Source organism: Halichoeres trimaculatus, unplaced genomic scaffold (assembly GCF_033239565.1).
Source record: "Halichoeres trimaculatus isolate MK-OKI-2021-1 unplaced genomic scaffold, fHalTri1.1 fHalTri1_scaffold_4, whole genome shotgun sequence".
Lineage (NCBI taxonomy): Eukaryota > Metazoa > Chordata > Actinopteri > Labriformes > Labridae > Halichoeres > Halichoeres trimaculatus.
In genome coordinates this window covers 20,140,356-20,165,687 of record NW_027437182.1, presented here as the reverse complement: position 1 = coordinate 20,165,687, position 25,332 = coordinate 20,140,356, and the positions used below count along the sequence as shown (strand labels likewise).

The 25,332-nt window shown below is 41.1% G+C and overlaps 1 protein-coding gene across 3 annotated transcripts in view; it reads right to left on the bottom strand.

The window, feature by feature from the left end:
* Window positions 1–99: 99 nt before the first annotated feature.
* Window positions 100–25,332, bottom strand: part of sh3rf1 (SH3 domain containing ring finger 1) — a 73,928-nt gene continuing 48,695 nt past the window's right edge. The window contains exons 5-12 of one of the 3 annotated variants that reach the window (XM_074668905.1): window positions 23,027–23,332; window positions 18,487–18,597; window positions 11,933–12,060; window positions 9,008–9,178; window positions 6,974–7,257; window positions 6,577–6,887; window positions 5,782–6,125; window positions 111–4,058 (exon numbers count right to left, since the gene is read on the bottom strand). In XM_074668905.1, coding sequence (XP_074525006.1) covers window positions 3,890–4,058; window positions 5,782–6,125; window positions 6,577–6,887; window positions 6,974–7,257; window positions 9,008–9,178; window positions 11,933–12,060; window positions 18,487–18,597; window positions 23,027–23,332 — 1,824 coding nt within the window. In that variant the 3' untranslated portion in view covers window positions 111–3,889. Of the gene's footprint in view, window positions 4,059–5,781; window positions 6,126–6,576; window positions 6,888–6,973; window positions 7,258–9,007; window positions 9,179–11,932; window positions 12,061–18,486; window positions 18,598–23,026; window positions 23,333–25,332 lie in introns of all 3 variants that reach the window. The other 2 variants (XM_074668904.1, XM_074668906.1) reach the window with 2 other exon arrangements.

The following is a 25,332-nucleotide window of genomic DNA, read 5'->3' as shown; positions in this document are numbered from 1 at the left end:
AGGAATAAGTGTTGTTTATTGTTAATTTATGGTATGAGTGTTTACTTTCAGTCTAGCTCAGAGCATTTATGTTTCAGGCCATCCCAGCTTTGTGGCGAGGAAAAAGAGAGAAAGCTCGACAAGGACACGATTACTCAGTCCTGTCATCAAAGGTCTACATCTTGGACAAAACCCGCGGTTAGACATTTCTGCCCCGGCAACAAATGACCAACATAACAGACATTCAGCAGAGAAAACAGCTTTTCATTACAGTCATGAAACAATGAGTCAGCCTGAAGGAGTTATGGAAACCATTAGCTTTTATTGTTATAGCGATTTTTACAAAATGTGCTATTCCCTCAAATACTTCAGAATGTTTTTCACATAAGAGACTTGTGCCAAATAAGATGATTTCAGTTTCACCATTTTCAGACATACAACAGACTAACTACAGACAAAAAGAAGAAAAAAAAATCAAGTAAGTCACCTTGGCATGAGGAAAATCTGTTGTGTTGAATCAGGCAAACATTTGTTGCCTCCGTCCCAATAAGTGAAAATATGTTTTATTAACTGTCAAAGGAGGTTCCAGTTTTTTAAATCTGGGTTTTATTTTATTTTATTTTTTCATTTTGAGTCTAAATGACTTTGAAGGTTGAATTAGCTCAAAATATGTTTCTAAAACCTGCAGCTGTGACACCACATCACTTGTTTTCCTGCTGACAGGCACAGATATTATGAAGGAGTTTAAGTGTGTGTCATCAACGTGACATTGTTTCCCCAAATAGTTAATCAGCTGTTCATCAAAGCCACCAAACTCCACTTAGAAAAGCCTCTGCTGCACTGTACTGCTCTACTTCAGGCTTGATCAGATGTTTTCCTCTTTGTTACATCATGTTTGAAGTATACTGCACTGTATTTGATTTGTCCGTTAAAACATAAAAGCTACTTAAATGCTTTAACAAACTAACAAATCACCATGGCAGATCAGCAAGTCCCATGCTCTGCAGGGCACAAAGGCTGCTTTCGTTAGTGGAGTCTGGTTGTTTAACAGAGTGGGATCTTTTCTGTGATGATGTCAAACAGTTAAAGCAATAATCTGAGCCTGTCAGAGGCAACAGCATGCAGGTTTTTGATCTTGTGCGTTTGCCCTCTGAGGGTAACTCTGCTGCTTTTACATCCTACAAAAATCCTCAGAAGCAGTTCAGAAACTTTTTGCACCCACATAATCTGTAGCCCAAGTTTAAAAAACACCAGAACGCTCCTTTAAAAAAAATGCTTGATGCTTTCAGAACTGTGCAGCCTATGCATGAACAATACATACGATTAGAAATGTCGTTATAGTGCATAAATGTGTAACATCTGAGTTGGCGTTAAGTTAGACGTTTCTATTAAAGGCTTAACAGTGAAATGAAAAGACACTCAGAGGAAAAGTCGAGCACAGAGCCTGAGGTCGGTGTGGTGATTGCCAAGACAACGATGCAACATATCAGGTTAATTCTACACAAGAATCAAATCAGAAAGACGAAAGACAAAAACAGGCCCTAACAGTGATTTGTACCATCCTCCTCCACACTCAAACAAACTACAATATATTCCAGCAGTCAGCTACACAGTGGTCCCCCTCAATTAACATCAAAAGACTCAAAAAATTGGAAACTACGGGTCCAACTCAGTCTGTAAGTTCATTCTTGGGACAAATTGCCTCAACTTTAAGTGTTTAAATCCCCCCTCGAGCCTCGAGGACTCACTGAAGATCAGATGATTAAGTCACATCACATTAAGTGTTGTGGGGTCAGCCCATTACTTCAGTTTTTCTTTCTTTTGGAGAATTTATTCATTTATTTAATGTCACATAAATTAAATCTGATCTGCTTTAATCCTCCAGAGTATTAATTCTACAACTTCTGAGTCCTTATGTTCAACAAACACCGAAACTACAAATCAAAGCCCTCCAACCACAATAACATCCTACAGTGATTCAAGTCCTTACAACACTTAAGATTTAATAACCTGTATAGATGAAATGTACGCCGAAACCCAAGGACAAAAAAAAAACAAAAAAACAAGGGGGGTCAAAGAGATAGATTTCCACAAAACCGTCTCTTTACACTACACACCTCCTCCTGTGGAGTGACACCATGATATGTTCCTTTAGGCAAACATTCTGTGCTTTAGCTAGCTGTGTTTTTATTGCCACAAGTCACATTAGGAATGAGTAATAGTGTACAACAAAACAAAAACAGGTTAGTTTCTCTGAGAGCAGCAGCAGCCGTCAGCCTCTGTGGAGTTGTAAATAAACATAAATATACACTGAAATGAATCTGTTGTGCATCGTCACTGAAATGTTTTTGTCGCCCTCGTGATGCAGAGCTACGTCTGGGTGTGAGAGAGAAGCTACTCATGGTCAGTAAATACAAAGAAGGTACAAAGTAAGCAATATCTGACTGTGAAGTCTGTCCTGGAGTGCTTTTAGCATATTAAAAAGGCATTACCAAACAGTCCTGCCACACATCCAGCCCACATTTATCTCCTGCACAAGGCTTCGCTACTCGCATGCAAATATTTGATTGCTGCAGGTAACAGTTCTTGGCACTTTCTCGACTGGAGGAGAGGCCAGGGGAGATGTTTTGTTAAGTGTGCAATTTTCACATGCTCCGAGTTGTGCAATGCTGCTGATCAATCCTGTGCCATCAGACCTGCAGAGGGGTTTTCCTACAGCGCAGGAGAAGTGATGGCGACACTGCTCGTTTGTTTGGATCTGGGAGATCTGACTGACTCATTAGGGCTGGGCAGCAGGATGCCCTCTTTAGGACATCAAATCAGATGATGTGGTCGACTTTGGATGCAAAATGCGGCTGGTTATTTCCTCTTAATTCTTTTGCTTGCTGAAGAAGTACTAATCATGTAGCTGCAGGTCTGTTAGCAGCCCCTCCAGAGGTTTTAAACACTGAATATTTATGACAACTGCTTTGCTAATTTTTACTTTTGCAGGTTTTAATCTGTGTGGTTGGCGAAGAAGGGGAATTATTTTGCTGCTGCTGAATATTCTTTAACAATTTACAACTGAGAAAGCAAACTAGAAGCAAGCTGCTGTGAGCAGCAGCTTGGCTCACAGCCCCTCATCATCTCCAGAAGTCAGAGAAACACTTGCGTTTTTTGTACTCACTTTTCATACTGAGACTTTTCGATCAACCTTCTCTAAATCAAAGCATCCTAATAAACCAGCAATGAGCTGATTTAACTTTAGCTACAGCTAAGCTCACAGCGCCGGCGTCCAGGTAAAAATGATGAAATGACAGATTCTTAACCTGAAATTCTGTGTTTCTACTGATGTTCCAGCAAAATGCCCAGCCCTGTCCTACTCCTGGACTGAAAAGATGTTAAAACCTTCATCGGTCAGAAAGGGGGAAAGTAAGTAGCAGAAGTAGTAACGGATAAATGGCATAAGGCATTTGCCAGCTTAACCCCATAATGTGTTGCACCACCTACAAAAAGGCCAATCTATGCAATAAGTTAAAATGCGTAATATATCTTTATCCACAGCTCATACTTCTTGTTTTAGGACTAATCATCTTTGTGTCCTTATGTACAATAAAGTGAGGAACACAGTACAAGGCACACATTTAACAGCTGAATTGTTACAAAGATATAAATAACCAACAAAAAGGAGAAAGTTCATGAGTAGTGTGCTCTCCTCGTACTCTGTCCTCTGTGCTTTCAATGCTAACACGTTAAGTTCATCTCTGCAGCGCTCTCACAACACCACGGTTCTGTCCCAGCAGCCTCCTAAGAGCTGATGGGTTTGGTCTGTGCGATGACACACTGTAGAGAGGTTAGCAGCAGTCAGCAGGGTCATGGTGAGAGTGTTTCACTGTACTTATGTGTGTGCGTATGTGTGTGTGAATGGGTGTTAGATGCTGTCCACAAAGCTGCCAGGGAACAGTCCGGTCCTGCCGTTCCTCTGCAGTGTGCCTTTGAACCAGCCGTCCTCTCTCTTCCTGTGAACAAACACAATGTCGCCCTCCTTAAGTTCCAGCTCCGCCTCGCTCTGGGGAGGATACGATACCACCACCCTGTACCTGTGGAGGACGGGCAGAGACACAGTCAGGGACTGACACAGAAAACTTTCATAGTGTTATGCTGAGAGCAAAAAGATTATTCGCTGAGGGGGACTTGTGTTATTTGCTTTAATTGGTAAACAAGACAGAAATAACACCCGGTTTCAGACAATAAGGGAAACACTGCTGGGCCTGGTTGCATAACATCACCAAAGATGTGTTCCAATAATTTCACCAGGAACTTTGTCTAAACTTAAAAACAACTTTAAGCTATTAGAAACCAAGTGATGAGTTTGAAGACCCGTAAACCATTATCATCTGATATAGGTCTATCACAGGTGCATTATGGTTGGTGTTCATGCTTTCTTTTACAATGGATCAGGATCATCCAAAAAGAGTCAATTCTTGGTGGAATAATCCTACTCAATTGTCACTTCTGGGCCTCAATACATATGTGTCAGTGTTAGTGTCTGCCTCAACCCCCTTTTACCTAACCTACTTTTATAGGTACCAACCAAATTCTGTTTGTAGTACTGAGTACCCATTCATTTAAAATCAAATGGTACCATGGTAAGGTACCAAAACGCATCCTTGTAACCTTCAGGGAGTGGAAAAGTAGGCGAATTTCCATGCTGGACATGAACACAGCATTGCAAGTTAATAAATTGAGAAATATATATGTTAAATAAAAAAACTTAGGGATTTTATCACTAAACAGTTTAATATTTATTACCACACAAACACACAAAAGTAACAAAAATTGGTGCCATTGATAACTGGTTTTGATTGCCAGGTACCGGGCATCAGTGCCATATTGTTTCAATGTGAAAGGTACTAATCCCTAGTAAGACAGCATCACACTGCAAAAAACTGAAATCTTTTCAAGTGTTTTTGTCTTTTTTTAAGTACGAATTGTCTTATTATACTTGATATGAGCCACTTTCAACTTATCAATCCAGAAAAATGTCTTGTTTCAAGTTATCAGAGTACAAAAATGAGGTTTGAATTGCTTGTAACCAATAAAAAAATCTGCCAATGGAACAAGAAAAAATAGCTTGAAAATAACCTTGAGACTAGAATAATGTCTTAATACAAGTAACTTTTGTCTTGTTCCATTGGCAGATTTTTTTACTGGTTACAAGCAACTCAGACCTCATTTTTGTCTTTAAATAACTTGAAACAAGACATTTTTCTGGACTGGTCAGGTGAATGTGGCTCGTATTGAGTCTAAAAAGGAATTTTCTACTGAAGATAAGACAAAAACACTTGATAAGATTTCAGTTTTTGCAGTGCAGCGTTAGCAATCACATTCACCTGTCTGTTACTCTCATGAGCAGTCTGACTCATTGTTGAGGAGACGCTAAGTGAAGAAACTTTGCTCTCCAGCAAACTGTTAAATAAAATGAGTAAATATAGCCTCATCAGGAAGGAGTAAAACAGGATGCTTTGTTGAAGTCTTGCCAAGAGCTTATTGGATGTTTGTTTTTGATTAGAACTCCAACATCTATGCTGCATGCAAGACATCAAGAGACCCTTCACGTGCGGGCTTCTGAGTCTTGACTTGATGTGAACTTCTGCTCAAGTTAAAAGATTAATCTCATGATATTAACTGAATGATGGAAAAATGCTCTAAGTTGCATCATTGCACTAAACTTTTTTTATAATCACACTGAGAAAAAAGTTTGCGCTCTTTTAGACTTCCTACAAATAAGGTGAATCAAAACGTGGATCTCAGCCTCTGTACCTCTCACATATGATGGGCCGTGCGTCATGCTGCTGAGATAAGAGAGACGAGCACGGCTGGCGCGGGGGAGGAGCAATGGGTGCACATCCATCAAGAGGGCTGCTCTTCCGATGGGAGGAGGGCTCAGGGGCAGAGGAGGAGGATGATGATGATGAAGAGGCAGAGGCGACAGCAGCAGCAGCAGCAGGTTCCGGCTCAGAGGGAGGGGAGGTCTCAGGGCCCACTGCACCATGTAGCACCTCTCCAGCGGCAGCCTGCTCCGCCTCCAGGGTGGGTGAGGAGGGTGGTGAAGGACGAGACTTCTTCTTATTGGACAGCAGCTTCAGCAGGCTCTTCTTTTCCCTCTGCAGTAACAGATTTTTTTTCCTGTTAGAGGACTGCAACAACTCCCGAGGCATACAGGCACAAGTAATTTCCAGAAACCGCAGACAGGTATACTGTCTGCTTCTTTACCACTGTCAGACACTGATGTGGTGGCAGAAATCCCTACTCTTAGCACAGACAGGCTGCAAACTGTGGTTAGAAGTATAAGAACAACACGGCAACTGTCTGCTTGGAAATGAAGGAAAGAGAAACAAAGTGAGCATCATGAGTTCCCCTGTTGATTACTGTTTGTGAATCTCTCCTGTGTGATTAGCTTCTTCAGATAAACCACCAGAGATATCAAACTCCCAACAACTGACACCATCTGGAGACTTCTTCAGAGAACGCTGATCCTCCAGGCTGACGCATGCACATATACAACAAAAAAGTTGATTATTTATATTGAGAATTGAGCTCCTATACTTTCCTAACCTTGTTTTCCTTGTCCAGTCGACAGGCGAGAGCTGCACTAGTAGACGCAGAATTGAGAGCGGAGCTGTTCACTGGCACTGCGAGCACAGGTACAGGTCTCAACCCTTCACCCTCCAGGGATGCAGCGCTGACGTTGGGTGGAGTCAGAGAGGCAGCAGCACAGCCCATTGCCACTCCAGCCCGGCTGCAGCCTTGAGCAGGACCAGGGGGAGGCTGTGAGCACACGGCGAGGTGTGGGAGATAGGCCACAGGTGTCGCTGACTGGATGGGTGTCACTGCTGCTGTGGGTCGGTCCTGACTGTGACAAGCAGCTGCAACAATAAAACCACATATTTAAAACCCGCTCTCATAAACCAGGGGTGTCGTGCCTCAGACATGTCCCTCCTGCCACACTCACCCGTCCTGACTGCATTGCGGGCCTGGTTCACAGTCATCTGGGAGCTGACGTGCAGAGGGACTTTTGGCTGCTGACCCGTGGCTGTTTGGGCTGCTGTGACCACAGCTGCAGGCTGGGAGTTGGCAGGTACAGCACTGGAGCACACAGCGAGGGGTTTGTTGAAATCAGGACCTTGAACAATTGCACCAAGTGGGGCAGAAGAGGGGCTGACGATGGTGACCCCTCTGCCCGCCTGAGTGCACAGACTCATTGCCACTTTGGGCTGCGTGCTGCCAGATGCAGTTCTGAGGAGAGATGATATAAAGAGAGGTGAGACCAGGCAGTGCATACTTGTGCTTATTGTGATGTTGTTTCTTTGAATATTTCTATAAGCTTAGTTGTGTTAAGTATTTCTTTTGATTGATGTCCTTTCTGCATAAACTGAAATGCTACGTGTTCCTGGGATCTCTACACTTAAGTTTTAAGTTACAAAAGTTATATCAATAGACTTAAATGATAAAGTTATACACTTTTGTGATGTATATTTATGGATGAGTATTGATGATATTTTATTAATACCAATGTCCATTTCAACTTTGCTTATCAATCAAATTCTTTATCAATCTCAATTTTCACGGAATTCCTTCTGTGAATTTTTTCTGTATAAAAAGCAGCTTTTCAGGTTTTCTGTGTCAACATTTTATGAAGTTAGAGTAAATAAATATGAAACTGGTCACTAGATCTGGATATTTCGAGACGTACATAGACTTCTAGTGTCTTGAAGTGTGTATAGCAATGCTTAGAGTTGAACAGTAAGCTTGCCGTAGTTAGGCTAAAGTCAGCCATGAGCCTGCACAAATCTTTTTCTCAAATAATCCATTTTGGAAAACACTTGCCTGTTAGTATTTTGACATTTGGAGTTTTCAGTCTTGTTTACAAAGAGTCATTATGATGTGTTTCTTTGATGAGAGTTGAAATTCTGTTGTAAAATACAGATGTATGCTAACCACTGGCATATCAAAGCAATTTCTGTTACATGTTAGCATCAAGCTAGCACTACTTTTTCCCCGTTGTTTTTGGTAAATGAGGAGATGTATACAAAGTTGAATGCATTGAAAGGAAATCTCATGTGAGAGAGTAACGTACATTTCTTTGTGTGTTCATTTTTTAAGTAAAACTTTAAGCAGAAAATCCTGAATCAGAGTTTTCTTTTAAAGCCTGCTACGCTAAGATAGCTGGGGAAAACAGTCAACTTAAGGTCCGGCAGCTCTGGCATAATGTAAACAATCAATAAGGCCATGAAGGCTAATGATGTCAATAGATTGAACGATTTTCCTATGGCTATGCATTATCTAAAAAATAAGGTAACTTTAAACAAATTTGCACATTCCAACATCAAAACAAAGATTAAAAAAAAAAATTAAACCTAGTTACGAAAGCAATGATCTCACCATCATGGTTTCTATTTAAACTCAGAATTAATACAGTTTTATGAAGAGGAATTTCCCACAACCACGTCACGGGTCATATGTTATCAGTGTGTTCAGCGGTCTCCATATCTCAACGTCACTATGTCGTCAACCCATGTATGACTCAAACAAAAGAGGCTTTGGCCACCAGCAGCCAAACACGAGAAACTTCAATTTTCATGGGTTATATAGTTTTTTCCAGCTGTTTGAATTTTATTACATTACGAGGGGTTTCCGCTACTTAATCAATAGTTATGTAGTGTATTTCAAAGCAATAAACACAGTAATGAGATCTATGAATGTAATCTTAATAGCAAACAAATGAAGCCTTTTAGCCGCATTAAAGAGCTACTACTCTGCTCTGTGAACTAAACTGTTTAATTTTTGATTGAATTAAGAAAAAAATGCGTAAACCTCAGATGATCGTCAGTGAGAGACCATTTCATAAGGTTAGTTTAATAACTGTATAACACATGTGTTATAGATGGAAGTATTAATCTATTCCTAAATAAATGTGACACCAGGCATGTATAAGTGTGCAGCATGTTGACAATAATAAATGACTCAGCATGAATTAATGACTGACCTGCTGACTGGGCTCATGTAGTTCCCAGGGAAGACTCCGATCTTGCCCGTGTGCATGGAGGTGCCCTTGAACCAGCCGTCCTGACAGCGTTCCAGCACCAGAAACATCTCTCCCTTCCTCAGCTCCAGCTCATCCTCCTTGCGGGGAGTGTAGGGGAACATGGCCACATAGCTGGATGAGGAACAAGAGGACACAAAAAAAATGAGGAACTAAACAAACTGCAGCCTTTACTGTTGAAAATGCAGAGGTAAAAAATAAAATAAAAGCATTTTCTAAAGCGTCCAACTGATGCTGGCTCCAAACTATAGACTTTAAAATACATGGATGTAGTCCCCATAATGTCATCAGTTTCTGAAGCAGACTTTTGACGCTTATTGTTGTGGAAATGCTGAACAACCAAACTTTGGTTAAGCAAAACAGAGGTGCTGAGGCAGACTTTGAGTTCCTTGGTAAGAGCTAAAGTGTGCCCAAATTCAACTGAGTCAGCTGTACACCTGATGCACAACTTGTAAAAAACACAACACCTCAACAGTACGTGCCGATAAAGAAATGAGCTACTTGGACTAAAACAACTTTCAGGATGTAAACATGTTAACGTTATTTCCTGGAGCTTTTGCAGCCAGCCTCAAGTGGACATTTGAGCAACTGCAGTTTTTAGGTCTTCATTGGTTGGATGTTAGTGTTATGGCCAAATTCAAGGGCTTTATTAAAAATATCTTCTTGTTTTAAAGGTTGTAAACTGCTGATGTGTAAATTTGAAGACATCACCCTGGTCTGAAAACACTTTATTGGCTCGGTTCAACAAAGAATCACTTTCAAAATTCTTCTACCAGTCCATGAAGCGCTGAGTGGTCCAGCTCTTGAGTATGTTTCTGACTTGCTCACAAACTGAGGCCCAGTTTACATGACAACGTTTCATCTGAAAACGCTAAAACGCAGTGAAAAAAAATTCGGCGTTTACATGGAAACGCTGATGGACTGGAAACGCTGTAGTAAGCATGCCAGGCCTGCAGGTGGTGCCATAACTGTCTTGTCCATAACCAGCTTTTGGGAGATCTCCACCGAAGTAGAGTTGAGCCGATCATCTGGTGTATTGGGGAATACTAAGTTCAAAAGTGGAGCAAAAGATGCTTATTTTGTTGTAAGACAGTCAGCAGATTCAGCAGATTCAGCAGCAACAGCACAACACGGTAGTTCGCGACGATCGTACCAACGGTACTGTTGTCCTGTTGAATGCGCGCGAGGCGGAGTGTGACGTCAGCGTTTCCACTGAAAACGCCGGCTTACTGTTTACACGGCAACGGTGTCGGGAGTGTTTCAGAAAAATTCCACTCCGGAGGCCGTTTTCAAAAGTTTGCGTTTTAGGTCGGCTGAAACTCCGTTTCCGTGTAAACGCGAGGCTGAAACGCAACAAAACTTTTGAGTTGTCGTGTAAACGGCCCCTAATAGTCTTTTAACCCCTTGATGCCTGTTGTTGCAAATTTGTGACATGCCCCGTCAGATCTTGATGCAGCTGAAATGACCTTTGTATCTCATTATTACATATTGATTCATATTCTACACATACCAAAGATCATATCAGATCCATTATGTCACAATATATTGGTCAGAGGGTAAACTTCTCATGTCTATAGATAAAAATATAATTTAGTTATAACTATTGTATGTAATATACTCAAATTTACAACCTCCACTCAATTTAACATCTGTAAGAATGCAAAAACAAATAAAAACAATCTTTTTTTAACTGTTAATCAATTCAGGCAGTAAGGGGTTAAACTGGACCCAGAATCAGTTGAAAGTCCAGTGAAGGGGCCTTTGGTTTCTGTGCTCCTTCTCTCTGGAACAAAACTGCTGACCTAAGGTCCATCACAGCTGGCTCTACTTTAAAACTAAACTCAAAACATCTTTAATTTCCATAAAGCATGTGAATAGTTACACTGTGAGCACATAAATATGTCGACTCTGGTGATTGGCTGCATGTGTGGCGACACTTTCTACAGGACCTCACTTCATGCTTTTTGTTTGATTGTTGTGTCTGATGTTTGCTGGCTTAATTTCACCCTTTTGCTGGTTTCTATGTAAGCCAGGAGTCAGTTGAAGTCTGTGTTTTGAATATGGTTACCTCATCTTTAGGCTTCACTTCTGTTTTCTACTGTCTATGGAGTTTAAAAAACACAAAACATGTAGCTAACACTGGCTCCCATGAGGATTCTCTCCCCATATGGTGGAATAAGCGCAGTTTTACAATTTGTCACAGCGTGCCATTTGTTCTGGATTTATCCCGCAGCCTCGCCGTACATCTGTCATCATCTCCTCTGAGACCCTCCAGCAGGGACTGTGGCCCCTGACCCAGTGAAAATCAGCACTGGAGGACAAAACAATTTGCGGGTCATCTCTCTACAGCAGAGCCTGAGCAGGCAGTTGGAACTGGCAGCCAATAAGATAGTGAACAGTCTCCGCTGGGATGTTTTCAGTCTGATTTCAGTGTTGTCAGGGGGAAGGGAACATGAATGCCTCGGAGTCTGACATGCACGCACAGGCAGATGACGGCAGACGAAGGCCGGAGAGCAGGCATGAGTGGATCTAATTCTTGTCAGGTGTGTGGGGTCTTAAAAGGGAGTAATGAGGGTAAAGGTGAGGGGGGTCAGGAGTCAGGGGTAACGGAGAGGATCTCCGAGAGGACCCAGGAGACAGTCTTCCACAGGTTATAACCCCTTCACCTGTGCACATGCTCATGCTCAGCAGCCTCACACTGACAGCTGAAGGGGGTGGGGAGGCACAGACAGACGGAGACTAACCCCCCCTCTGGATCCAGCATTTGCATCAGAGCCCTGAGCCAGCGGTGCACAAACTGACTCTGACATTTCACTGCACATTTAAGAAGACTGCATATTTTACTGTGGGACTGTTTTTATAACTCACACTGTGGGTCTTTGTCTCCCACTTTGGTCGCTTATGCTGGGGGAGGGTCTCTGTCCCCCGGCCAATGAGTACGCTGCGCCATCAGAGGAGGACTGTGGGGGAGGCGGAGGGGGTGGTGGGAGAGCATCCTGTAAAAGAAGAACAGAAGATCAGGTTAGTAGTTAGTCGGTATTTAATTACAACAGCACAACAGTTCATCACTTCGCTCCTCTCACGCAGAAGCAGAAAGACAAAAACAAGAAACTCAAGCTTCAGAAAAAGAGAGTGTGTGTTGCGTAAGAAGAGAAACCAGTTTGCTTATGAGCCACAAAAGAAGAAAAGAGAATGAGAGATCATCTGTCATCTGGGATATTCCCTCTGGTTTTGCAGACACTGAAGGGAGAGTCTGGTTTGGCAGATATTGGAGTCTTGTCCCTGACTTCCCCCGGCAACTGAGAATTTCCTTTTCTGCCTGTTTATTTGTTGCTAAGAGACACATAGCTACAGTTAAACCCACTGCAGCGTTTAATTGGGACCATATGAAACAAAAAAAAAATGTCTGAAGACACACTTCAGAGCAACCCTCAAACCAAGCATGAGCGAGTTCAGCATGACTCACATGTTTTCTCTTTTTGATCGTCTGTAATGTCAGAAGAAACCCTGGTTCTCGACTAGAGGCTGGAGATCACAGCCCGCTCTTCAAAGAGCCCTGACATTTTCTTACAACAGTGTGCTACTGGATTACACGACTATAATTACAGAGGAATTTAGATGTTTTTAAACCTGGGCCTTCATTTCACATTTTCTGGGCTCTAAATAATTAATAGGAACACAAAGTTTTGGAGCCGTTCCAGAAAAATGCTTCAGTGGGCACCCATGAAACATGCTGTTATGGTTGCCTTGTAATCCCTGCAGAGAATTGTCCTCAATCAAAGTTTGTCCACTCCTGATGTTGCCGCTGACAGGCTGGGATTGTAAATTTAAGTTTGCAAAAGTTGAAAAACACGCACATCCAAAACTGAGAGGGCAGGTGCCGAGTCCAGTTGGAGTTTTAAACGAAGCACGACAAAGAAAAGGACGGCTCGCACGCTGCAGGGCTCCACTGCTCCAACTTAAATCAGCAGGTTAGATGTGGCTGATGTTGACTCCCTGACCTAACTTATCTAGTGTGGTTGGCATTGGAGTCCCACGAGCGCTGTGCTAGATAAACTATTACACATCTAAAACATAGAGCGGATAAATAGCATGTGCGCTCCCTAACTTGGAGAATTAAATGACAGTATTATAGCTCAGCAGTGTGCAAGCCGTGTTTCTCCTCTTTGTTATGGTTAGGAGTTTTAAAGAGGGGGTATTCTGCTTTCTTATGGTTTAAACATAGAATAAAAGTAACGATTCTGGATGTTTTTACTTTAACACGTGCAGATTCTTTAAATCGCTACATATTAATTTGTTGTAGAAATCCCTAAATCTGTAAACTGATCAAAATGGACCGTTCCTAAAAATAACATAAGACTTGCTGAAATGATGAGGTCATCATGTAAAGGTCTCCTGGAGGGATAGGTCTTAAACACCAAGTGTGCCTAAAACTCAGGCCCTGGGGGGCTGACCAATCAGGTCAGGGGGTGTGGTGTCTTAAAGAGACAGCAGCTAAAACAAAGTGTTTCAGACAGAGGCTCAAATAAAGGTTTTCTAAAACACAAGTATGAGATAATCAGAGTTTTTTTGAACTGTAAATAACGGGGTACCAGAGGGACAGGAATTAAACCTTAAAAAAAAAGAACAATACCCCCTCTTTAAGTGCTCAACAACAAAACAGACATGATCCCTACAGAGATGATCCCCCAGATCCCTGAGACTATTTTTGTAATGCTAGGATGTTTTTCTTTTTTAACTAGAAGCATTTGCAACATCACACTCTTCAAAGCTACCAGACTTCATTGACTAACTCTCACAGGAAACAGGAGCTGTTGGTCCTCTGCTGCCAAACAAAAACAAAACTTGAAGTCAGAATAAAAACTCTAGGAGTGCTCAACCTCTTTTTATGATTTTATCTTGTTTTTCCACACGGTTTCTACTGAATTATTTCCCTTTTACTCTTTTTGTGGCTTATAGTCATGCCATGTAACTGCCATGTTTTTATCTTGTTTTTTTATTTTTATTCTCTCTTGTGTTGAAGCTGCTTTTATAGATGTGTTATTTACTGGTATCTTTATTTTTTTCACTAAGGCTCCTTGTAAAAATATAATTCTCCAAAAGAAGCAGGCGACAGCGATTGATGACAGCGTACTATAAACTGGGCATTGACTATAAACTGGGCATTGACATCTCTGACATCTGAAGAGAAGACCTACTGGTGTGACAGTGGACTGGCAGGTATTTGTCTTTGTTTTCTATCCGTTGTCAAACTGTACTCTTTTGTGTTTTAATGTAACAATCTAATGGATGTAAAGGTTGTGACGGCAGCCATAGTTGGTCCGAGACAAATTTCCCTCAGGGTTGTTAATCCCCATCCTTTATTCTCAGAATAGTATTGCTCTTCATACTAGAAAGGTTTCTGGAGTTTTGATACTTTGAGACTTCTTTTCCTTCTTGTACACCTTGAAAATTCAGGCCAGAATCCTTCACTCTGCACTCTACAATCATGGAAATGAAGCGTCTGGGACAGCGTCTGACAAGCAACCGTTGACCTGATGTATGCTAACAGCTTTGCAGCACCATGCAGCACATGACTGCTGCAAGAGAATTTGCACAAAAATCTGATCCTGTCAGCGGCAAAACTGTGATTAGATCAATCAGACACATTTGCCTCTAGAGGAATATGTGCTGCCATTAAAAATAAATCACTTCATCACAGACCCTTAATATCAGCTGAGCTGACCTGCAGGAGAAATCCAAAGACTTGTATATAATAAACATGTATGATGCATGCTGCATACAGCGGTATATTCTTAATCCTGCTTTGTCAACGTAAAGCAACGTCAAACTGAGCACATTTTTGTGAACAACATGTTCGAAGGATAATGAAGACAACTCCCAAACCTAGGAGCGAGACAAGTCTTTCCAAACCAAACATTGGCAGCACAGAGCAGCAGAGTAATAGCTTCCATGACACAATGTTGGAGCCGAGTGGCACTCAGACTGCCCTGTGGTATGTGTTTAGACCCATGTGTACGCGCGAGTGTCGATGTGCGTTTTGGTTCAGTGCCGACGCTTGAGCTGAGATAATTAGGTTGCCTGCAGGCCAGAGAAATCATCTGTACGAAAACATCATGTAGGGTTCCCTAGTGGAGCGGAGAGCACAACCTTTTGTGTACACATTCCTGCTCATTCAAAAACTCCAAATGCCCGAGCATACACATCCACAGACAGGAATCATGCCTGCTGATTGGAGTGGGCTGAAGGTATTTCAGGACATTTTTAGCTGTATGGATTTTTTTCCCACAGCTGAAGTGTGTCAGGGACAAGGTAATTTCCGCTTTAAAAGATTTATCCATGTTATCTTCAAGTCTGTTCCCTTGCAGAGAGATAATAGAGTTACTGTATCTTGTTCCACACAGACGACAGAACAACAGACTAACATAGTTTCTCATTCACACAGTCTGAAGTTACTACGTTACATGTTGGCATCATTGGGGAAATGTCATAAGACGGCTTGTCTGATCAAAAACAATCCAACTGTGCATTGATAACCTCACTCTCTGACATTTTAAAGGAGATCACTGATAAAATATTTTTCTCTGAACTGGTCCCGTAAAAAAAAAAAAAAAATCAGGTGAATCTACTGAAGGCTGACTGCGGTTCATTCACTGATGAACTCATTCAGCCACGTGTGCTCAAAGTGGTTGGCAGCAGGAGGTGACCGTAATCTGGTTTTGGCAGCTGGCTGCTCACATAATCCAGTTTAAATGTATGTCGAATTAATCCAACACTATCTGGAGCATAAATGACAAAACTTGCATAATCAGTGAAGCATATGATCTGATGAAGCCAAAGCTATCAAATTTCTTTCGCACTGCTTCAAAAAACACCACATTAAAATATTCAGAGTGTACAAATGCACACAACTTAAAATGTTTGTTTACCAATGAGATTGTTTTTGTCATATTTCTTGAATATTGTTTTTGTCTTGTACTGAAATTTAAAAAAATGTGATGGCTAATAACATCTTTATCAATATTTATTCTTTATCAACAATTAATATTGTTTCATTGTGGGTCATACTGGTTTGAATGAATGAATGACTTTATTTTATTCATGTAGATGAAAAGTTAAACAGTGAGTAATACAAATAAATGGTAATCAGAAAAATAAAAATGAAAACAGTAGGAAGAAGTATCAACTTTTGAATTGAAAGACAGATTAGAAGCATGGACAGTCGATATTGAGGAGGATATACTTGAAGAAGACTCAGAAGCAACATGCTTAAAGGCACAACAAAGTACAATTACTAAAAGATTGAAATTGCTTCAGTAAAAATGGTTTATGCGAACTTATATCACCCCAGTTAAACTGATTAAGATCTGTCCAAATATTTGAGATATTTGCCCTAAGTGTTAGGGAGAAGAGGGAGCAATGATCCATTGTGTATGGGAATGTTTAAAAGAACAATCATTTTGGCAAAGTGTGATGGGGCAATTTCCCAGATGGTGGGTAAAAATGTTCCTTACAAGCCAAACTTTGTATCCTGGGTATATATCCGAAAATTTTTGTTGTCAATTTGAAACAATCAGTATTAACTGATTTTGGACTTCTTCAAGCAAGAAGACTGATTGCTCTTTTCTGGAAAAGCATGCAGTTGCCCTCTGTAAAACTATGGTTGAAGGAAATTGGATCATATCTTGAACTGGAAAGCCTTACATATATTGATAGAGGGAAAAGAGAACAGTTTGTTAAAGTTGGAAACCTTTTTAGGAATTTTTCAAAGATGAAAAAGTTGTATTAACTTGAGGTCTTTAAGTTGCCATTGCTGCCGCCTTTTCAGTTCAGTTCTGTTTTTGTTTGAATTTACTTTATTCTATCGTTATTGTTGTTGTCAATTTTTATTTTATTAGTATTATTTTTCTTATCATTATTATTTGGTCATTATTTTTAGCCCTGTCTCTGTATGTTTTTATTATTATCTTATGCTATTTTATAATAAAGTACAGTAATTCATTATTGAAATTGCTGGGGTCTATGTTATTTTGTATTTGTTATCATTACATGTCAAAATTTAATAAAATGTTGTTTAAAAAAAAAGTGCAATAAATCGATATAAACTGGGTTTGTCAAGAATACCAGATGTTAAAATGAAGTTAGATTGGTTAGTGTTTAGCAAATGTAATGTGTGCATCTTTATCCGTCTTCCAAGGGATTTAATAACACAGTCTTTCTGATGGTATCAGTGAGTAGTGTAGTTACTGAATAAACTCTATTCATACCGAGGATGATCATTTGCACAAGTGAATATAAAAGCAAGAGTCCAGGCGAGTTGTTGCTAAGTGATGCCAACGGACCAGCGGAGGTTCATTTGGCTGTGCTGCTTCCACTAATTAGCCCAACTGGTGTCACCTCACAGAGAAGACAAGATCAACCTTGTTTGATGACAACAGATCGGGGTAGCATCTGAAGGAACCCCCCCCCCCTTTCATTCCCCTGATTCATGTTTCTTTGTTTTCACAAGTGGAGCTAGTTATTCTCACAAACCAAGCTAGCAAACATGAAAAGTTGAAGCCATTTAGGCAAGTCAGTGACTTATATGGGTCTGGTGTGAACACTTCATACAAGCTATGACTGTGATGGAGACGAGAGCAAAGAGAAACACAGCATGAAAAATAGAGCATTAATTTAGTACTTAGAGCTTAGACGCCATGAAATTGACAGTATGTAAAGTCTCAATTCTCTGTTTCACTGCTTTGTTTTCATTAGTAAAGCTCACTCTCATCATTTCCTCTCTAAGTCTCTTTATCGTTATGAAATAGAGCTGTTTTCACAATACCTGTATATAACTTCACCATAAATGGTTGGATTGCTTTGCAAAACAATACAACCATACACCATAATTTATGACGGATGTAAAAGTACGATCCAGATCCTGGTAATATTCTGGATACTAAGATCCAGAATATGAAATGTGCACTGGGTCATCATAATTTTCAACACTGTCAGGCAACAAATTATCGTACAAACCTGCAACTAACACCAAATTGTAGCAGACAGTCTGCCGAAAGGGAGTATAACATTAAAGTAGGACTTAAGTGTTGTGTCACAATCTCAATATGCTTAATGGAGGTCTGCATCCTCTGAGTACTTTTCTAGTTTTTAATCTTCTTTCTTTTAAAAAGTGTAAAATTACCAGGGATTGATTTACATGGTATCTAAAAGTAACAGAGAATACAAAAGAATGACACAGGCACACACACAGATGAGTCAGCAGTGTGAGCAAAGCCTTTCTTTACTTTGTGATGGATGTATTTTCTCTCTTTCTGTCATGTGTTAGCCTAAATCAATTCCTCTCCTGATGACAAACCTTTCTCTACATGCTCTGGTTTTGTGTTTGTTAAAGATTTATAAGACCTGCAAAGGATTCCACCTACCACAGGGATAGATGTGTAGCTTGTCTCTGAAGGAAATGTGAAGACTGTTGCGGTAGTAACAGGACTGCTCGGGGGTGGGGTCACAATTAGTCCAGTTGTGCAAATGTGAACCTGTCAACAAACGGGAAACGAGGACTGTTAAATAAACCACAATGAATCCAATGTAAAGGGCGAGCTCCACTCACTCATAGAGAATAAACATGGCTCTAAAAATACTCTCCTGTCACAGAGTATGTAAATGAATCATCCAGCACTGTGCTGCATACATGTAGGACTGTCTCTGGTGCCTCAGCCATAACCACAGTGGTGGTCTTATGGATCTGATTGGATAAAGGAAACCAGCTGACCACAACCAGGCATTTCATTGGACATGTGAAGAGAGGCGGCTGCTCAAAGCAGTTATCCACGTGAGTCATGGTGCTGTCCCAGTAACAAGGCCATACTGTTGGACACACAATATCTCCCTGTAGCCGGTGCTCGCTCTGCATGCATGACTGCCCCAGACAGAGCCGCCTGTAAAGGTGAACCTTCCAGAGGGCACGCCAGCCTCAGATTCGATCTACACTCTGTCCTTATCAGCCGCGCACTGGGTGTGCCGGGGAGAGCATTAATGTTAAAGTGTGCTCAAAGGTGACACTGTACGTGACAGAGCTGCTTCAAACATAAAACTACAGAGCAGGTTTGAATACTTTTCTTTTTCTTAGTTGGAGTAAATGTCCTTCATCTTTCTTCCTGAAATTTTTTAGCCTGGTGTGAAAAAATGTTGACAACATCACTTAAACTTAAACAAATGTAAACAATATCTTACAGAGCAGACATGAACAGGAAAACAGCTGGTTTGTGTGCAGAGTTTAGCTTGCATGCCCGACATAGAACCTTTTCTATCTGACTATTACAATGTGCAAAAATGTCCTCTTTTTTATATTCTGCTCACTGACATCTGATTCTTTAACAGGATAAAAGTTTTAGTCACAAGCGTCTGAAATACAATCTGTGCAAATCTTATCAGCAGTTCAGGCACAGTACCACAAAACCTGTGCAAATGAGCCAAATAGACATCGTCTAATTCACAAAACACACAAACCCTTAAATGCTCCACAAACTGCCCTGCAAAGCAAGCAGCGGATCTGTGCGAGTTTTGTTTTCTGCATACATATAATAAGGCTTTACACTTTCAGTTCAAGCAAAATATTTTCATCTAAATGAGCCTTACTACAAATAACAGCTAACAAACAAACACCAGTGCTGACGGCCCGGCCTGTTCAGTGTGAAGTATCAACCTCCTGCTCAGAGCTGGTGGGAACTTTGCTTTAATGTTAACATAGTTGAACTCTAACTTTTGAGTGATCAGAACAACAATTCACCTCTGAATGAGCTGAAAATGTCATGTGTATGTAACATGTGTTCAAAGTATTCTGATATTACTGTTATCAAAATAACCAGGAGTTAAATCTGGTCTGCAGCTCTCTGAGGATCAATCCCTGCTGAAACGGGCTGTGGACAGAGTGTTTATTAACACTTATCTCTTTAATTGGATGAGCTGCTTTTTTAAAGCTAGTTCTGGATGAATGTTGAATCTGTCATTTTTTGTCAGGAATTGAAACCATGATAAAATAATATGGACTTTTTCTCTCAATCAGCTGGTCAGACATGGATACAGTTCAGCACTGTCAAGATGAGAGCACGCAGTACAGCTGAACTAACTACTTATTTTGTATGGTTCATTGCTGTTCATGGACAACAAACTGGTTTTGTCTTCAATGATATTTTTGCTACTTATTCTCCTGTGTTTGTCTGGAGATCCTACATGCAACCATAGCTGCATTGTTTACATGTGAACTCAGCTGTTAGCAGCCTGCCGCATGTCAATGCTAACTGGTGTAAGGCCTGATGTCTTCCCACAAGGTGAGGAAGAAGGAGATGAGGACAACGTGCTGATTTCCAGGTGTGAGCTAAGAAGTGACGACATGGACCTGTCCTTCCATCCATCGATATTGGGAAAGTAAGATCTTTCGCCAATAAGATGGACGAGCTAGCTGTGCTAACCCAGCAACAGAGGGAATACCAGAGGGCGGAGTAGCATCATGCTATTCACAGACATGGCTAACGGAGTTAATATCAGACACAAACGCCACGTTGGAAGAGCTTCACCTGCTGTGAACAGACAGGATCTAGGAGACAGAGATGGAGCATGACTGAAGAAGCTCAGTCCTGGACCCTGTGGAGGTGGAGGCTGGCTGAACTGGAGAATGATGGACAAGCTGTCATCATCTATTTTCTTATGGACCTTTTTTGCACTTTCTATACACTTTCTTACTTTTGTTTTCTTGATTGCTGCTGTGACTCCTGAAGTTCCCCTCAGGGATAAATAAACATTTGATTTGCATTTTACCATGAAACTGGTAGAGTTATAACTGGATTTGACTACTCGGCAACAACTGATACAACCTAAACTTGTGCACTTTCACCAACTTAATTCTTTATTTTGTGCTTAAAACTAGCAGCGTGTTCTCATTTAAGCTGAGACTAATCCTGGTATTGATCAGTGCTGGAAGTAGTTCATATTTTCACCAGCCTCTACTCCAGTCTCATGCTTAAATAAATGGGAGTTGTTTTCATGTACGAGACAGTGTTCCAAACCCCCAAAGGATGCTGGGTATTACCTTTGTTGTTTTTTGTCTGGGCTTTGGAAGGAGAGACGATGAGTAGAAGGTGAAGGGGGGCAGAGGAGAGGACTGAGCAGTGCATCGAGCACCTGAGGAGTCTTTATTGTGTTTTATTAAAAACAGCAGAGATCCGTTAATCCAACAGCTGGGAGGATGTGTTCAGAGGTGAAGATATAAGATTATTTTCGTCTTAAAGCCTCCTCACAGTGACGTGTGGAAACTACTTAAGGTAAAGAAATACAAGGTTGTATCTTCTGTGCAGCCAAAGTTAAAAATGTTCTGGGAGAGAAAAGAAAGAAGTACTTCAAGATCCTCTCGCTCTGCAGACAAACGCTCTCCTCTTCACAGAGAAGCATATAAACACTCCACAGATGAAAGATTAATGATTGAGCCTAATAGGGAGTTTTGAAGCATGGCATTTTAGAGAGTCTGCTGTACAGGGACAACACAGAGAGTACATTCAAGAGGGAAAAACAACAAGGAGTGAAAACAAACAAGAAAGAAGTAAGTGAAAGAGATTTAAAGATACGGTCGGAGATACAAACAGGAAAGTCCCAGAGCTCTGAAGTGAGACAACAAGCATGAAATCTGAGTATTATGTTATAAACTGTGGAAGAGCTGATGTCTTTATACTGTTTAGAGATTAAAAACAGCCACAGAGCGGGTATGATGCAATTTGTTGTTCTAAATAGGCTGAAAACAGGTAACAGCCTCTAACCAGCTACTGTTATAACTTGTACATTTAATTAAAGGCACAGAAAGCCTCAGATTGAGATAAAGCAGCAGGACGCTTGTAAATCCCTTGTTCTGTCTGTCGAGCTCTGATCTCCAGCAGCTAGTGACCATAAAGCAGCTGTGAGTTCCTGTCATGTCAGGATTGGTGTGGAAACCTTGAGGGTTGAACTGGAGTCGTTTTTGCGGACGAGTGGAGTCACGCATCCCTGATTTCAAACGCTTGGATGGAGCAATGGCCTGTTTGGTATGACGGGGAGAAGGGAAGTCAGCCTAATTGCAGACAGAAGGAGAGTGGAGCCTCTGAGAAGAAACAAACTGATTGGGGAAGTGAGAGAAGGAAGGTGGAATGTGTATTGTGTCTGTTTTGTTTTGTAAACACGGCTTCAATTAAGAACCACTGAGCAGGATAGTGACAAATTAGCTGGTTAAGAGAAGCCACTCATCTGGTTCACTGATTTGAATGAGGGACTCTGGTATTCTTAAACCTCGGGGTCTATTTCATGTCAATTTTAGCCAAACTGACGACAAAAAAGAAACACCCGGCTGACATACTTCAGCGGGATTAAAGTTGTTTTTTGACACTCACAGGCTCAGATTTTTATTCTCAGTGTAAAAAAAAACATGACAGACAAGATCCCCCAGTTTTTCGTAAACCACAAACAGCCATTTCATCACTCTTTTCAAACTTCTGATTTCTACACAAATCACACACAGTAAAATGAGATTATCTGGGACTGCTGGATTGGTATTGGTTTCTTTGTACTGAACTTTAGTGTTTGTGTGTCGCCCCCTCCCACCCCCGCCACCCTGAACTGCCTTTATTTAGAACTCTACCAGTAAAGTTTGGCTAACACTGGAGCAGGAGCAACAAAAAGATTTTGTTTATTATGGATAAACGTAACTGCTGTATCTGGGTACAAGAAGCATCTTATCATACTCTGAAAAAAACAGGTCAGTCTCTGAAATGTTACCAGACATGTTTCCCTTTTCACAATGTTACTCTGAAGCTGTCAGTGCCAAAATCAGGAGCCTCAAGTGTTCTTATGTGACGTCATTTTAGACTCCAAAATATGACGGTTTTCTTTTAGCACAGCTGTAAGTGCAGAGCTCTCGCTGTCCCTGCCCCTGGAGTATCTTACCTGTGAAGGTGCGCTGCAGGAAAGCCCCCCGCTGATCTCTCCGATCCGGGCGGCTGCTGTGGGATTGCTGGAGCTGATGAGGACCGGCCCGCTGATCTCCATGGAGTGTCTCTGGGGAGGAGGGGCGAGCATGGGTTTGTGGGACATGGTGAGTGAGGTGAAGGAATGTCGCTTCTTGCTGTTCTTCTTCTCCCCTGCCCGCTGAGCGCCGTTGCTCTGGGGCCCAGAGGAGGCCCCTTCACCAGAGTCCCCGTTGGAGTCTGACGGCTTGTCCAACTCTATAAGTTGACGAGCTGCTGAGTTGAACTGTGAGAGAGGAAGAGAGGCGGGGGGCCATGAGAACAGAGTCGTAAGGTGAAAATAACAGACAGATAGGCAGAAGTGACGGAGCTGAGAGTATTAAAACAATAATGACAACTGTCACTCTCACACCACCATCAGATGATTGATGTGGAGCATCTCTGTCCTGATCCAGTCAGTAAAAACAGGGACTGGGAGTGTGATCTTTGAGATCTTAACCTCACAGGAAACAGTCTGGGGGAGCTGATGGTTCTAGGTCAGGCCTGAAAGTGCAGACTGTGGGACCCTCTCAGGCACTGTAATGTGCAACTGCGAGGTAAAATTCAGAGGAGGTGCACTAAAGGGTTTGAGTTAATCACAGGGTGCTCTCACTTGCTGTCACACATCGCCCCGAGCAGCTCCCTCTACTTAGGACATAAAAGCAAAGCATTTAACTCCAATCCAGGAGGAAACCTGTGCAGGTTCATCTCTGACATGTCAGCACTTAAGCCAGAGACGCAGAACTGGGAAACAGATATCAAGCGGAGAACCATCTTTTTAGTACAAACAGGTCATTTTAATGAGTAAAGGAGTTAAGTCTATTCAGAATTGTGTTGTTGATCATGTCTAACTTTAACTTTTCATCACAAAGAATCTTTTTGTTTGTCGTTTTTCATCGCTGCACCAAACGTCCCAATTAATTTTTAATAGTTTGACATGTTTTCTCAATAAAAGATGGCCGTGAGCAGTAGGGGTGGGTACTGAATAAGGTACTATTATAGGTACCGACCAAATCCTGTCAAAAGTACTGAGTACCAATTCAGGTAAAATCAAAAGGTACCATGTTAAGGTACCTCAACGCATCCTTGTCACTGTGAGGGAATGGAAGAGTAGCTGATTTTCCATGCTGGACTTGAACACAGCATTGCAAGGTTATATATTAAAGAATAAATATGTTAAATTCTAGGGATGCACAATATTGGATTTTTGCCGATATCCGATATGCCGATATATCAAAACCCCTTTTGGCCGATAACGATGCCGATAATCACAAGTTAGTTTGTTTTTTTCACTGTAAAGAAAGCTAAGTCTATCCTGTACTGGAATTTATATGTTACTCTTATTGTGATGGTCTTATTTGTTTAAGAAACACACATAAAACAAGACAAAAAACATTTGATTTTACCATAAATAACAAAATGTATTAATTTTTTCAAACTCAAGACATTCAGTATTGAAATACAGAAAAATAATTTCTTTAGATCACATGAACTTTAAATGTACAATGCATTTTTAAACATAACCAAGTTGCATTTGATTATTTTAGAGCTACTGTAACAACCTGGTGACAGACACAGAGCTCTGCAGTGCAAATAAATGAAGTGCTACATTTTATTTAAGGAGCTTATTTTTCAGATGGAAAATAACAATAATCCTAACTGAATAGCACCTTATCGGCTGTGCATATCGACAGAAATTTTCATATCAGCAGATATCGATAAACGTGTTTTTAAGCTTTTATCAGCCGATATCCATATTGTGCCGATAATATTGTGCATCCCTATTAAATTCCAAAAAATATATTTATTATTGTTAATCAAATTCATATTTTTACCACATAGACACAAAAAAGTACAGAAAATTGGTATCGTTGAGTACCAGATTGCCAGGCACCGGGCATCAGGACCATATCGTTTCAAATGTGAAAGGTATCTGTCCCTAGTGAGCAGGACACAAAGTGTTTCAAGGTGACTGTTCCCTCTGTTAAAGTCACCTCACTGTCATTTTGGTAAAAAATCTTTGGGCAAAGTGAAGTTTTTCCTCAGATAGTGACCTAAATCTTGCAGCTTTAAGAAGAGCACAGTCGCCCTTGTTGCCCCTCAGCTGCTTCAGAGTGTCAGAAAAGCCCTGATGTCTCACATGAAACTACTTCATTCAGTGTTTCTGCCAGTTTTATCACCAGGCTGCTCTATTTGCTGAGGGGAGACCTCTGCGGATAACTCAACCCCTGATAAAAGCCTCGTGAA